This window comes from Oculina patagonica, chromosome 7 (genome assembly GCF_052425735.1).
Source record: "Oculina patagonica isolate OP01 chromosome 7, crgOcupat, whole genome shotgun sequence".
NCBI classification, from domain to species: Eukaryota; Metazoa; Cnidaria; class Anthozoa; order Scleractinia; family Oculinidae; genus Oculina; species Oculina patagonica.
The window spans coordinates 25,526,862-25,542,644 of NC_135764.1; the positions used below are offsets into that span (position 1 = coordinate 25,526,862).

The 15,783-nt window shown below is 38.1% G+C and overlaps 1 protein-coding gene and 1 long non-coding RNA gene across 2 annotated transcripts in view; both read left to right on the top strand.

Moving 5' to 3' along the window:
• The window catches only part of LOC144660554 (uncharacterized), a 52,632-nt gene that overhangs the window by 16,969 nt on the left and 19,880 nt on the right, over positions 1-15,783 (top strand). The gene's annotated exons all lie outside the window — the stretch shown is intronic.
• The window catches only part of LOC144660994 (uncharacterized), a 41,913-nt gene that overhangs the window by 6,250 nt on the left and 19,880 nt on the right, over positions 1-15,783 (top strand). Inside the window, exons 6-10 of the mRNA XM_078521717.1 lie at positions 943-1,164; positions 3,713-4,381; positions 7,031-7,579; positions 9,325-9,696; positions 15,209-15,415. Of these exons, the coding sequence (XP_078377843.1) occupies positions 943-1,164; positions 3,713-4,381; positions 7,031-7,579; positions 9,325-9,696; positions 15,209-15,415 (2,019 nt within the window). The remainder of the gene's footprint in view (positions 1-942; positions 1,165-3,712; positions 4,382-7,030; positions 7,580-9,324; positions 9,697-15,208; positions 15,416-15,783) is intronic.

Here is a 15,783-nt window from a genome sequence, read left to right on the forward strand (position 1 = left end):
GAACCCCTAAAAGGTACCAATCTGGGTGTGACTCAAGGCTTTCTTGACCCCTAAAAGATACCCAAAAAACTAAGAATAGAATTTATATTTGTACATTTCTTCGTGCGCAGCGCTAAACGAGAACATTATGGGTAAAAGTATTGGCGTTTTGCCAGGAGCACCCTAAGCGAGATCAAGAATCCGAAATTTACACCCCTAAGCGAGACGACGAGTTTCCCCACCCCTTTCATATGCGAGTTCCCCCTCCCCCTTCCATTCTCCCTGGGAGGTAAACAGGCCGTTTAGCTCAATAGGAAGCTAATATGTAAGTCAAGCAAGCAACCATTGAAACTTATTGTGGTAACTGGGGGGGGGGGGGGGGGGGGGGGGGGAGGAAAGCATTTCTAGAAAATAAAGTAATCATAAAAGTTGAATGGTTTAAAATGAAGTTTAATACCAAAATGTTAAACATGACATCATGAAAATCAAATGTAAAGTTTATAGATTTATAGTTTTAGTTGTTCTCAATAAATTCCACTTTTTACAAAGTTTTCACGTGTCACAGTTTTTTTTCCTTAGACGTGATAGGCGCATGTGCAAGAAAAAGCATTAAGCTATCTTATTTTGCAAAGAGAATAAAATGCCAGTTTTACTAGCATAATCGGGAAGGGATTATTGGCAATCAGTGTCATGCATCACTCATGAATAGTATTGTATGATTTGGGCATTGACTTTAACTTCGGCTATATAATATCAATCAAGTCGTTTGCTGACTGGTAACAAGTCAATACATTTACGCCTAGCGAAACTATCCTTATCAAAACTATACTGTCGAAGAAATGTAAAAAACAATGAACTTTGTCTTCCATGACATGAATAGCAGACAATTTGGCAAGTTCCCCAAACTCGTGATCATAATATCACGTAACAAGCTGAAGTAGTATTCATTCCTCTGCGTTGTAGAATTGCGGATTTGTGAAACATCCATAATCATGGCTGTTAAAAAGCCAACTATGCCTTCATTTGCATCCATAATTTCTGTTTTGTCCATTGTGTTTTACTGCGCGGGCTTTTTAAGAGTTGAGCTTGAGTTACACGAGCACAAGAAAAGAATAAACGCTCTTGAAAGCGTTGCGGAGGCCAAGCCGCCGTCAAACGATCCAGACATAATCAAGAATGTTCCTGGTAAGTTTGTCTTACATTACAAGCTAGAGTTTACAAATTGTTACAATCATACACTCCAAAGCAATTAATCACAAGAATGAAAGCTTTTTCCAATGAAAATGCCATGGAAATAGCAACGAGTATAAACACAAATGAATGAACGCGTTTGTTCTCTTTGTGTTATGCAGCCGCCACGAAAACGGAAGCTAGGGTTAGCAGGTCATGTTTTCTTCAATCCAATGCAAACAACTTCAATTCACTTAATTTTCTTCAACTCTAACTAACAAACTGATAATAAAATAGTCTTTAAATTAGAAAATTTACAAGGGATATGTCTTGTGTTCAACATAGAAGTCCAATAGCAAAGCGCGCGATGTCCAAAAATAGAATGCAAATCATTATACCCCCACGAGGCTCAGTTGTTCTGAGAGAAATAGAAGTGTTTTAGGTTAAGTTTTCGTTTTTAGTGTAGTGTTTTAACTACACTTATGCGGTGGTTGTGGGTGAGGTAAAAGTGCTACCGGGATAACGCTAGGTGTGGACTAATGCGCACTGAAGTAGAACAAGCGTGCCATTCATTTCGAAAGATCGGCTTTCAAAAGATCGTATATGTAATTATATGCAAGATGCAAATCCTTGCGTTTCCCAGTATGAATTGCAAGAATTTCTTGTCTTTCGCCGCAAAATAAACTGCAAATACATGTCAAAAACTTCGAGTTGCAAGTAAAGTTTATTTGTCAAACATGAAAGCGAAAGTTTTTTAATGTACCACGAGTAATTTAAAAGCAGCATGCTCTTTTCCTAAAACATCAACAATCGGTCACGCAAATTGAACATGGAGAAATGTCAAGTATGTCCTTCGTCTGAGAGCGGAATGTTTCGTCACAAGGACTATTAGCTTGAGTTTTCTCGCCTGCCTTGCAGCAGGACTTGTCGCAATATCCTCAATATAGTCCTAAACCGGCCGTTTAGACTGTGTGACGGGGGCTTATGTTTTCATACCGTGAGACAATAGATTTGACCGTTTAGCTGTAAAGTTTTTCGCGTGATGTTAAATATCATGTTCGGCAAGCTGCCACTATTTGTCGGCATGTGTGCATTGCATTGAAGTGTACTGATGATAAAAATAAATCCTGCAATTGGTGATCCAAATTTTAAAGACAGCGATTTTGGTAGCGTTTAATAAAAGTACTGAGAGCAGCGGTTTCCACTGTGCGTGCTAAACTTACAAAGGGCTTTGCATGGCGGTTGTTTTTAAACAATATTTATTTTGGGGCTTTCAAAGGTCGCACGCAATTAACTATACAAGATTCAAATCTTTGCATTTAAGCAAAGTGTGTTTTGGAAGACTTTCTTGTCTTTTGCCACGAAAAAAATTCCCGTTAACACAGCAAGCACTTGACTAAAACTAAGAATTGAATGTTTAAAACAGTAAGAGTCAAATCAAAAGTAGCGAGTAAAGTTTATTTGTCAAACACAAAAGCGAATGTTTCTAAATTCACAACCACTGAGTAATTTAATAGCCTGCGTGACGCATTCTTAATAATAAAAACAACATCCCGTCACGAGTTGATCATTTTCTCATGTTTTCTCGAGTCTTTCCTTCCATGAATGAAAATTTAGCATAGGAAAAATTCGAATTTCCAGTTCCTCACCCTTTACAGCAACGTAAGATGAGCACACTTGAGCAGAATTTCGTTGTCCTCGTGGAATTTTGATTTTGAACAGAAAACTTGATTTCTCACGGGCATACATTGCTGCGAGCGTCATTTATCACGTGATGCATTTGTCCCTTCATCGGCCATTTTGGAGTTTGTAGAGTCTACGTAGCTCGAGTGGTAGGAAGCGATTCATTGCTAACCTCGCGAGATCGTGATTGATTATCACGAATATTTAACTGTTCGCATTTTATGTTGAACACTGACAATACAACTTCTAACATTCCTGTGCAACCCATGATTTTGTACCCACCCCACAAAGGTTCATTGGAAATTCTGATGGGAGAGGGGGGAGGGGGTCTCACAATAAAACTTTTAAAATAAAGTATGAAGATAAACCGAAATTTCCAGAGATGTTGGATGTTGGGGTGAAGGGGGGTGGGGGGGTGGGGGGGGGGGGGGGGGGTTGAGTATTAATATTTTCCTGAGTAGCACATTTGTATCAAACACTACACTGTCCGTACGGACCGCTCGTTTAGGAACATTGGCTGTTTTAGAAAGTGTTTAAGGGAAATCGTTCGCAATTTCGGTTTGTTTGTTTGAGTCTTGTCTGAGACGTGATTTCACTCGCGCTCTTTGCTATTACTATTTTTACAGGTAATAAAATGCCAATTATTTCCGTCTCAGCCATCTTGTGGGTTAAAGAGCAATTAATGCTGGCCTGGTGCAAGGATTTCTGCAGAGATGCCAGAACGAACATAAATGCACACCAAAAAAATGTTTTTCATTCACCTTAAAAACTGAAGAACTAATTAAAAGTTTTAAAGACACCAATCTTAAAAGGATTATTATTTATTTTTCTGCCACTGTAAGAAGAAGTTGTTTCAAATACGTTTTTATTTCATTCGTAGCAATTCATCCCTATAAACATAGACAGAGCCGTCAAGTTGAATCAACCAAGAACGAGTCAGAATCTAAAAGCGCAGTGGAAACGATGATAAAAATCAACAAACAGTTATCAGAGCTGAGACTGCATCTCTGTCAGTCAAAGCATGTCACGTGCTCGTCAGGTCCCCCAGGCCCTCCCGGTCCACCTGGACCAAGAGGACATAAAGGAGCCCGGGGACGGAGGGGTCAGAAAGGAAGAAATGGAAACAAGGGAGATAAAGGCATTATGGGATCGCCAGGAGAGAGCGGCAAGCGAGGCATTGTGGGACCTGCGGGGATAAAAGGAGAGACTGGACTCAAAGGTGCGAAAGGAGACATAGGGCCCGCAGGCATGCCGGGAAGTAAAGGAGAACCTGGTGAATCGATTTCATCTCCTGCTGTTGTTGTTTCTCCTGTGACGTTGACAGTGAACGAAGGTGGATCAGCCTCGTTTCAGTGTTCAGCCAGCGGTAATCCTGAGCCTGCAGTAGTATGGAGTAAACTGGACAATCAGTCAGAAATCACTCAGTCAGCACTTTCAAGAGGAAAGTTGCAGTTGACTAAAGTGACAGGAAATGACTCGGGCGTGTATCAGTGTTCAGCAACAAACATCCTGGGAAATTCACGGGAAGTGGTGCGATTAGCAGTAAATGGTAAAACTCTGGTTATTGAAACTATCGACATAAACTTTTCAATGTGTCACACAGTTACCTTAAGGTTACTATTGTTAGCGGTTACTAATTTTAGCGATTTCAGCGAGTTGGGCCAAAATAGCTAAATTTAGTACTCGCTAAAATTTGTCTCGGTCAAATTAATACACGTTAAATTAATACCCCCTCCCGCCAGAGAAATACACAATTAAATATAGTGGCCCTGTTCAACTATATGACAACGTCAGAAGGTATGGCAACAATTAAGAAAGGTTGGGAGATAGTTGGAATCGCCGGCATCGTGAAAAATATGTCTGACAATGACCCACTTTCTAACATTTGCAATTCACTTTGTTCTTTCTGATAATGATAATGTTCGTTCAATTTTAAGAGGCATTGATCTATTACTGGACATTTCTTTCCATCTTAGCTATGTATTAAAATTGTTTTGTTTTGTTTTTTAATTTTCGGAGAATCGCTAAATTAAATAGTAGCTAAATCTTGCTCAGAAAAAATCGCTAAAATTAGTAGTCGCTAAAAACATGTAAAAATAGTAACCTTAAGGTCGCGGGGGACACCTTAGGCTCATCATTATGCATTTATTTAACCCTATTCAGACCGGGCTTTTTTGGAGCTTCTCAGACCGGGGGGGGGGCTTCGGAAGCCCCCCCCCCCCCATGTAACTTCCAGAATATTTAAGCAATCACCATTGCTTAAATTGGATGTATTGTACGTCCAAAACTCTTTCTTTTGGTATACGTCACGTGGGATGGTGACGTCACATCACGTGACAATTCCGTCATGATGTCAAAACAGCCGCCATCTTGGATCCGCCATCTTGGATTTCAAAAATTTTCCAAAAGCCCAGAAAACCACCCAAAATCATTTCAAAGTACTCAAAATGAATAAAAATGTGCTTAAAACCCGTAAAAATGTAAAAATAATGCCATTTAAGTTGATTTTTATTAACAGAAACACGCAAAATTTAAAATTTGGGAAAACATGCCTGTCAAAATGCCGCTGCCATGGTGATGTCAAGTTCCTGACACATCATCCAATCCTACCAATTTGTTGCCGGATAAATTTTAGGAAAATTCAGAAAGTTTGGCAGCGTTTGGTTAAATCTTAAAAAAGTTATAAAAGTTCAAAGTCAGCGCGGGCTTCAAAAGCCCCCCCCCCCCCCCCTCCCCGGTCTGAATAGGGTTAAAGCGTATGCACGAAGTGCAACGACTGACATCGACAACTTTACGAGATATTCATGACTGGATAAAAATATGGGTGCGTGCGCGTGATTTTTTTAAAAAAAAAAAATTCTGTTTTTTCGATATTTTAACCAATTTAAAACAACACTTGGCGTTATACGTTTGTATAGATTGTAGGAAGTCTATGAGCTAATTTTTATTCATATTTGAATGTTTCTGCAACTCAGAGTAAGCACAATAATATTCGGCATAAAAAAATCGTGTCCTTCATAAAAACGCATTGTTCTCACCATAAAAGCGTGGAATATAATTACCATAATTACATTTCTCCTCTGGAAACTGATCGTGTTTTGGTCGGGACACCTTCGGAAATCTCAAAGTTTGGACTTTTCCGACAATTTTGTGGCAGAGAATACAGCGCGGATACAGACCTTCATGACTTGCCACTGCAGATAGGTAAACTATGGATATTGTAGTGTGTCATAACAGAGGCGGAATTTTAAAAGCCCGCTTTAAGAAAGAGGTAGAAGGCGTTAAATTAAAATTTGCGCATTTAAACCGTCATAACTTGCTGGCAAATTTTAAATTAAAAAATCCGCTTCTGTTATGACACTAGAGATATTAACTGATTACTTTTTGACAAGATCGCAGTGTGCTGTTTCCTACTCGTTCCGCAAACCCTGCCACAAAATCATGTTCTTCCCAATTTGGCACTAACGTGACTATTACATCGCCGTTAAGTACAATCTACCAAATCAAAGATGACATACATGATCTTTTATCATGTCTTTATGTCTTTGTAAAATTTGAGCTTAATCGCAACCATAACAGCCGAGAAATAAGCGTTTTAAAAGATGCAGGTCAAGCAAAATTTTGCTTCATGAATTTATTCATGCTGTAGGTATCCCCCGCGACCTTAAGGTACACATATACAGTGAGTCCTCGTAGTTATAGCAAACTTGATTAAAATTTTGAGATTTGGAATATTCATATTTGAGTTACAGAAAACATTTCTCGTTTTCTTTAAGAAGCAACCCGTTTCTTTGGAAGTCGATTGAAAGCAAACAATATTTTCCAGTTCTTCTTAAAAATTTTCTTTCATTTTTTTTATTGATATTGCAAAACATTTACTTACAATACCTACAAAGACACAATACCTACAAGACTTTAATAGCAGAATAGCTACAGTAACTATGTTTTTTCCTTCCATTTTAATCTTGAATAAGGGTTTTATACGTCGAATAACTAAAATCTTGTTCTTATTGTAAACGATTTATTTTAACAACTGGCACAAGAAGAATGTTCCCTTTTGCATTTTTAAAATGATATTAGACTTCTCCATTTTATAAATTATTCCGGCCTCATTTAATTCCTCTAGAAGCAAAAGCTGTTTCTTATATACCTAAGTAAAAATCACTTCATAAACTAAGTGTTATTTACTTGGTTGCAGTTCATCCTCACGTTTCTCTTCATCCGGGACCATCTTACGTCACTGAAGGAAGTAACGTCACCCTACCAATCTGTCACGTGACTGGATACCCGGCGCCAGTGGTCACCTGGAGGAAGTCGTCTGGTCAGTTACCCCAGGGGAGGGCGCAGTATAACAAAAGTGTCTTACAAATTTCTGATGTCCGTAAAGTTGACTCTGACACATACTTCTGTTCAGCAGTCAACCTTTTAGGAAATGTTGAAAGGAAAACTCAGCTAGTTGTGATTTCACTTCCTGTGTTTACTGTTAAGCCGCCTGGAAAAGTTGCTGTTGATTTTGGCGACACTTTGACGTTAAACTGCAGCGCTACCGGTGATCCACAACCAGTCATTAGCTGGAAAAGACAAGGAGCAACACTGCCCGTGGGGAGGAGTCACAGGACAAACGAGGCGCTTGTTTTAAAAGATTTTAGAAAAGTTGATGCTGGGATCTATATCTGTGTGGCTACAAGTGCAGGAGTTTTTGATATCGAGAGAGTAACTTCTGTTGAAGCCTTACCAAGTGGTACTGGTAAGTTATGTAGGAAATGATCTAATTTGTCATTAAGAGAGAGACTATTCACCTGTATAGGCGATATTAGTATATACTAAAACAGTGGATAGCGCTTTTGGCGCGCGCTGATTGGCTGCTCAAACTCGGAATATCCTTTGTTATTATTCAACAGATGTGCTTGCTGGCCATATATGGTCAAAATGTTAACAATATCTGTCATCCGTACATAACAGATATCCTGCGATATTTGTAGGTTGCGAAGATTCGTCCGAAATCTTGTAAAGCGCTGCACAATTACAGTTTTTCTATGTGCAAAATTTGTTTTGTTGACAATTTGTTGAATAATAAAACAATTATCCTGCTCAATCTTGCGGAATATCGTCTGATTTTAGCCAACTCGGCCTACGGCCTCGTCGGCTAAGTATCAGGCGATATTCCGCGCGATTTCGCAAGATAATTGTTAACTATTCACCTCCGAGCAACGCGCGCGAGAAAATTGTTATCTTTGAAGGAAAAGAACTAGTCAAAAGTCATTCTTTCGGGCTATTTTCTTTCACTGTTTTGGTATATACTAAAACAACTATTCATCTCAGTGTTGGGTATTTACTTCGCCGCTTCGTGGCACGGTAAATATCCACCACTAGTCACCTCCACTTCGGTGAATAGTTGTAAACTAGTAAGTATTTCCTTAACTTTGGAAAATGTATAGTGGAGTGGTCAAGTCATTGGACGGTTAATCGGTACATTCCGGACTCAAATCCTTCACTTTGACCGCTAGTTAGTTAAGGGAATCAGTCCCAAATTCCAGTCCTTAGCACCACATTCCCCTATCCTTCTCATTTCAAGTGGCAACTAAGTCACTCAAGTCCTCCGCTACCGAAGGGTCGCCTTGTAAAGCTCTTACCAGTCTGGATTAATGGGAAAAGCTGAATTTACATTTCATTTGCAATGTATGTTTGACGAAAGGACTGTTGCGGGAGGGGAGGGTTGCTGCGGTGACTCAACTGGTGTCAGTCACAATGGGAAAGGAGTGCTTGATTACTGTCCCTAAATAAGACATGTTAAGAAATTTAGGTCGCCGTACACATAATAACCATCAGTTCTCATCGGTGTCTACTTAACAATTAGACGGCAAGCTCGAGGTTCTACCGGCGAAGCCCCGAGTCAACTATCAAAAGCCGGTAGAAACCGAGCGCGAGCCGTCTAATTGTTTTAGCATAACCCAGTGGCTGATCTATTGAGCACACGATATTGCTAGAGTTGGTTTTTTTGAAGGATTTGTTGAAAAAATTCAGCGAAAAACTGAGCGCGCGCTCCGAGAACCGTTTAACGATCGATAGAAGGCACCTGTGTAGCCAATCAGATCGCGCGTTTTGCCATTGGAAGGCAGCTCAAACTCAGGGTTATGCTAATGCGGATTATTTTTATCGCATAATCTTTTTACTCGCCAAATGTTTTCTATGGTGCCCCTTGTATGGTAGACTTCTTCCTTGGTTTTTGTGGGGTTAATGCTGTAGGTCAGTGAGAAAGTTAACATGGTAAAGTAAAAGGCAAAGAAACACAATCACCCAGTTTGTACGGATTGTTTTTGTTTTTATTGCTCGAAATATACTGATTTTAAGTGATCACATATTCTAAAAGTTGTGAACCTTTTTTCCATACAATCATGATATACCTGCCAAGATAACTGAACAATTCAAGTAGCACCTTGTTAAACTGAAAATTAAATTTAAAGAAAGCTCGTCGTTTTTTTTTTTTTTCAGATTGTTCAGATCTGCTCAAATCAGGCCACACTCAAAGTGGATTGTACTCTATCAACCCAGACGGTAGAGGACACTTTACTGTCTACTGTGACATGCGCACTGACGGTGGAGGTTGGACAGTGTTTCAGCGAAGACAGGATGGCTCGGTAGACTTCTATAGGGGGTGGAACGACTACAAAGCAGGCTTTGGTCAGCTGGCTGCAGAGTTCTGGTTAGGAAACGACAAAATCCACCGACTGACGGCCTACAAACCGAGCACTCTACGAGTGGAGCTGGAGGACTGGAGCGGAGGTAAAGCGTATGCCAAATATGGCAAGTTCAACATTGGTGATGAGCAGGCGAACTATCGACTTGAAGTGGGTTCATATTCAGGTACAGCGGGAGATTCGTTAGCATATCATAATAACATGGCGTTTACTACAAAAGACAGCGATAATGACATAGATAGCAGTCGCAACTGTGCTGTATCATACACAGGCGCCTGGTGGTACCACAGTTGCCACTACTCCAATCTAAACGGACAATACCTGGGAGACAAAAGAGATTGGCGAGGAATACTTTGGAGACACTTCAGAAGTCCTCTTTCGCTCAGATTTACTGAAATGAAACTGAGGCCGTCATCGTAGAAAGAATACCAGTAACAGGTTTAATCCTGTTAGTGACGTAAATACCAACACGTCACCGATCCTTGCCCATCAAAGGTCATCAAAGCTCTCAAAAATCTATCCATTACAAACAATGAAATAATTTTTTAAAAATTAATTTGAAAAACGTAAACGGAATTCTTGTATTTCCGTATTTTTATAGAACATTTTCCTTTGTAACCATATACCTTATTCTAAAATGGCGAAAAATACATTATTCTTTTAATTGACTACATGATAATTGACCCTCATGTCCGCGATCGCATCTGCCGGCAGAATTTAAAAGAATCTTTGGCTTAAAACGAGGCTATGAGGGACAATATGCAGACAAGAGAATAATGTATTTTCCGCCATTTTGGAATAAGGTGTATTCGCAAGTGTGGTCCGTTTAGCGAATAGCAGAGAAATTTACAGTATTGACCACTATTGACAACTTTTTTTACAGCTGATAGCCTGGGTACCATCCTCTAATCTTTACCAGAGCGCGAGCTTTCACGCACCTTTCGCGCTCTCGGAAAGAAAACGATTGATAGTGACTGGTACCCAGGCCACCTCGCTGTGCTCATGTTGGTCTTATAGTAAGTAAGTGCTGTTGTAAGTTATCCCATTTATGTAATGTTTATTAAATGAGCAGCAGTGTTTTATCAATTTTAAGACACGAGGCGCAGCCGAGTGTTTTAGACTTGATAAAACACGAACTTCGAATTTATTGAACGGCTTAAAAATCTTCTGATGTAGATCAACTCATTCTTGCACTAATATTTAGATTTGGGGTTATTTTGGCCTAGAAAATTGGACGTAAAGTTTAGCCGTGTCTTTATCAGATATAAAGACACTCATTAAACATTAATTTCTTTTGTATTTTCTTTATGAATTATTAATGAGTTTTTTAAGTTGTTATAATTTAATCCGTTCCGTTTGATTTGGCCTGCGAGGTCGTAAGTTTTAAAACCAGCTTACCTTAAAGGGAACCTCTGTTCTTGAGGCAAGTTGACGTTGAGTTGTTTGAATTAATGCCTAAACTACAAATTTTACAGGACAGGGGAGAAACAACATTTAATAACAACCGTAAACAGAAAAGATTATGGCTTTTAAATTTCCCGCTCGGCGCCATTTTGGAATTTGTGACGTCAGTGCGTTGCCCAATTGTTTCACACGAAAGAACCTCTGCTTTCTAATAATAGCGGCAACGCAGTGACGTCATGAAATTCAAAATGGCGGCGCGCGGGAAATTTAAAAGCACAAAAATTGACAAATCAAAGGCCCAGTATTCTAATGAAAAAACGTATCCGCGACTTTAAACAACCAAAACGATTTTAGACTGTGGTAAACTTATTATTTTGACCAGAACTGTTTTACAGTCGAGGTTCCCTTTAAAGACTCTTGGTTTTAGGCCATCGTAACTTGATTAAAAATGTGAAACAAACAGCGGTAATAAACATTATGAAAAATTGCATTTTACTAACTTGACGTTTCGTATACATTTTCAAAGGTACAACCGTTACAATTTTTTTTTTTATCTTTTTTCAATGGAACAGCCAAATAAGTGTAACCTGTACTGCATCATTGGCAAACATAACCGTTTGACTCAAATTCCAATCGCTTCAATGTTACAACGTGAAAATTAACTACTTAATAGGGAAAACGCAAACGTTGATTTTTACAAATATTTGTTGTGGTAAATACGTGGCGGAATAGAAAATTTTGTCGACATGATAAAAATATATACATTTTGTTTCTATGCTTGGATGAAGTATATTTAATTTGATCATATCTGAGGTCTGGATCATAATTAAGTTGATATTTTTGTGAGCAGTATCTGGCTTTTCTCCTGTAATGAGACCGAGTTGGGTGCTTCGTTAAAAACTCATGTAAAGTCGGCTTGCATAGAATTAGCTAGAATGATCCTGGTTTAAACGCTGATAAGTTTGGCGCCCTGTCTAAACGCAGCATTTACCGTGGCATTCATTAAGTTTCTACGCGCATACATTTGGTTAAAAAACGATATGCTGTTGATATATCGCTGAGTTATAGAGGCCGTTTAGCTCAATAGGAAGATAATTAGTAAGTCAAGCAAGCAACCATTGAAACTAGTTGGGTTAACTGGAGGGAGGAAGGCACTTCTAGAAAATAAAGTAATCATAAAAGTTGAATGGTTTAAAATGAAGTCTAATACCAAAATGTTAAACGTGACATTGTGAAAATCAAATGTAAAGTTTATAGATTTATCGTTTTAGTTGTTTTCAATAAATTCCATTTTTTACAAAGTTTTCACGTTGATCAAAAATTGGAGACCGATTTCCTTAATTAATGTGGACACCAAAATAGCCTCCAAAGCGCTAGCTAAACGATTAGAGAATATACTTCCTGACTTGATTCATTACAACCAAAACGCTTATGTGAAAGGAAGATCAATATTTGACGCCGTCAGGACCATTGATGATGTATTAGAATATACAAAATGTAGTGATCAGTCGGGTATCCTTGTAACAATTGATTTTGAGAAAGCGTTCGATTCTTTGGACCATAGATTCTTATTGAAGGTCCTTCGCACATTCAATTTCGGACCATCTTTTATTCAGTGGATTCGCACCTTTTACTCAAACGTGTCTAGTTGCGTAATAAATAATGGATTTGCGACAAGTTACTTTAATGTTGACCGTGGTGTGAGACAAGGGGATCCGTTATCCCCTCTCTTGTTCATTCTTAGTTTAGAAGTTCTAGCTTGCAGTATTCGACAAAATGACAAGATTCAAGGGATCAAAATTGAGGATGAAGTTGTGAAAATCTCTCTTTTCGCGGATGACATGACATGTTTTTTGAGGAATAAGTCTTCGTATGAGAACCTGATTGTTAATTTAGATCTGTTTTCGAGATTCTCAGGTTTAAAATTAAATGAGGAAAAAACAGAATTTTTTTGCTTAGGGGTCCAAAATTTGTCTAAATCACCTTCCTATGAATTTAAACGCTCAATTAAGATTTTAGGCGTACACTTTGATTATGATCAACTTTCTAGGAAAAAGGATAATTTCGAGGCAATTATAAAGTCTATTAAAAAAACATTAGGCATGTGGAAATGGAGGGGACTCACACTTATAGGAAAGATACAAATCGTTAAATCTTTTGCTATTCCGAAATTTATGTCGAAAGCGTCGCTTATTCATGTGTCTAAAGATCTCATACAGGCAGTCAATAAAGAACTTTACAGCTTTATTTGGAAAGGAAAGGATAAGGTTAAACGGTTAGCTTTGATTAATTGCATTGAAAATGGAGGGCTTAAGATGCTGGATATAGAATCTATGGTTCTAGCGCAAAGAATAATGTGCGTGAAGAAGTATATTGAGGACTATGTTAGTCCCTGGAAGATCTTCTTAAACCACTATTTGAAAAAACTAGGCGGAAAGTTCATTTTGCAGTGTCATTTTGATTGCCCAAAATTGCCCATATTTTTACCCGAGTTTTACAAAGATTGTCTTGCTGCGTGGTCAACTCTTTCAAGTAAAGAAGTGGTTTCGTACGGGGATGTTATGAACCAATACTTGTGGAATAATAAAAACATTCTATGTGAAGGTAAATCTTTATATCATGCCTTTTTCCGCATAAACTGTGGGATAAGCAAAATCGGAGATTTAGTCTCTAAAGACAATACGTTTCTGGAAAGTGATAAAGTTCTCAGGTCAAAACTATCACCTAGTCAATTTTTCCTTTTAATGGGAGTAGTCAGTGCCATTCCAAAGGAATGGCGCTCCATTATCAAGGGTGAGAGTATATACCGTGAACCATACTCCTGCCCTGCAAATTCTTTTGAAGTGCCAATAAAGGGGGAAATGTTGGATATTTCTAACATTCCCTCCAAAATAGTTTATGAAGAGTTTCTTTCTCGTAAAGTAATTCCTCCTACTGCCCAAAAGAAATTTAAAAATGACTATCCAAATCTCTCCGTCGATTGGAAGAAAATCTATTCTCTAGCGTTTAGTGTTACTTTGGATACAAAGTTAAGAGCTTTTCAGTACAAATTACTAAACAATATTGTGTATACAAATGACAGACTTTATAAATTTAAGATTGTAGACTCGCCATTATGTGCTTTCTGTTACTCTGAAGATGAATCCCTCGAGCATTTATTGTTTCTTTGTAAAGCAAGCGAGGTATTCTGGAAAGAGGTATTGTCGTGGTTGGCCATCCATAAGAATGAAGTTTTAAATTTTTCTCTCACCGATGTTTTGTTTGGTAAGTTTGATATCGATACAGACTCTATGGTAGTTAACCATATTCTTCTTCTTGGAAAATATTTTATTTATAGGTGTAAGCTTGATAAGATTAAACCCTCTTTACCAGTTTTTAAGGCTAAATTAAGAGCTACTCTTAAATTAGAATTTTACATTGCCAGGAAAAAAGGTACACTTGCTCAACATTACAGAAAATGGAATATCTTTATTCCTGTATTAAGTTAGACTATTTCCTTTTTCCACTCTACCTTTTAAAAAAACTCAACCGGAAATATTTTAGGTCACTCTATTTTTTCGAAACCTGCTTTTTGACCTTTTGTTTAGAAAGCTGGTGTTTGCTTTGCATGTCTCTTTTTTCTTCTGCTCTCCATAGCATAATATACCTTGTTTATTTTTTAACGTGCGCTTGTTTGTAGTAAGTAATGTTAAGCTTGTAATAATTTATTGTTGTAGTGTAAGTAAGTATTGTATTAGTGTAAGTAAGTAGCGTTAGGACTGTAAGTAATGTTTAAATTGTAAGTAGTGTTTCTTTTTTCTTTGTAATTTTGTACTGTATGTTTGTATGGCAAGAAATTAAAAATATTAAAAAAAAAAAAAAAAAAAAAAAAAAAAAAACGTGTCACAGTTTTTTTTCCTTAGACGTGATAGGCGCATGTGCAAGAAAAAGCATTAAGCTATCTTATTTTGCAAGGAGAATAAAATGCCAGTTTTACTAGCATTACGGAAGGGCCGATTGGCAACCAGTGTCATGCATCACTCATGAATAGTATTGTATGATTATTTTGGTATATCGATCAAGTCGTTTGCTGACTGGTAACAAGTCAATACATGTACGCCTAGCGGACCTTTCTGTATTCGAACTGTGAAGAAATGAAAAAATAAGTAAACTTCGTCTTGGATGGCATGAATAGCAGACAATTTGGCAAGTTACCCAAACTCGTGATCATAGTATCACGTAACAAGCTGAAGCAGTACTCATTCCTCTGCGTTGTAGAATTGCGGATTACTGAAACATCACCATAATCATGGCTGTTCAAAAGCAAACTATGCCTTCATTTGCGTCCATAATTTCTGTTTTGTCCATTGTGTTCTACTGCGCGGGCTTTTTAAGAGTTGAGCTTGAGTTACATGAGCACAAGAAAAGAATAAACGCTCTTGAAAGCGTTGCAGAGGCCAAACCGCCGTCAAACGATCCAGACATAATCAAGAATGCTCCTGGTAAGTTTGTCTTACATTACAAGCTAGAGTTTACAAATTGTTACAATCATACACTATAAAGCAATTAATCACAAGAATGAAAGCTTTTTCCAATGAAAATGCCATGGAAATAGCAACGAGTATGCAGCCGCCACGAAAACCGAAGCTAGGGTTAGCAGGTCATGTTTTCTTCAATCCAATGCAAACAACTTCAATTCACTTAATTTTGCTTCAACTCTGACTACCAAAATTATAATAAAACAGTCTTTAAATTAGAAAATTTACAAAGGATATGTCTTGTGTTCAAGTTAGAAGTCCAATAGCAAAGCGCGCGATGTCCAAAATAGAATGCAAATGATTATACCCCCACGAGGCTCAGCTGTTCTGAG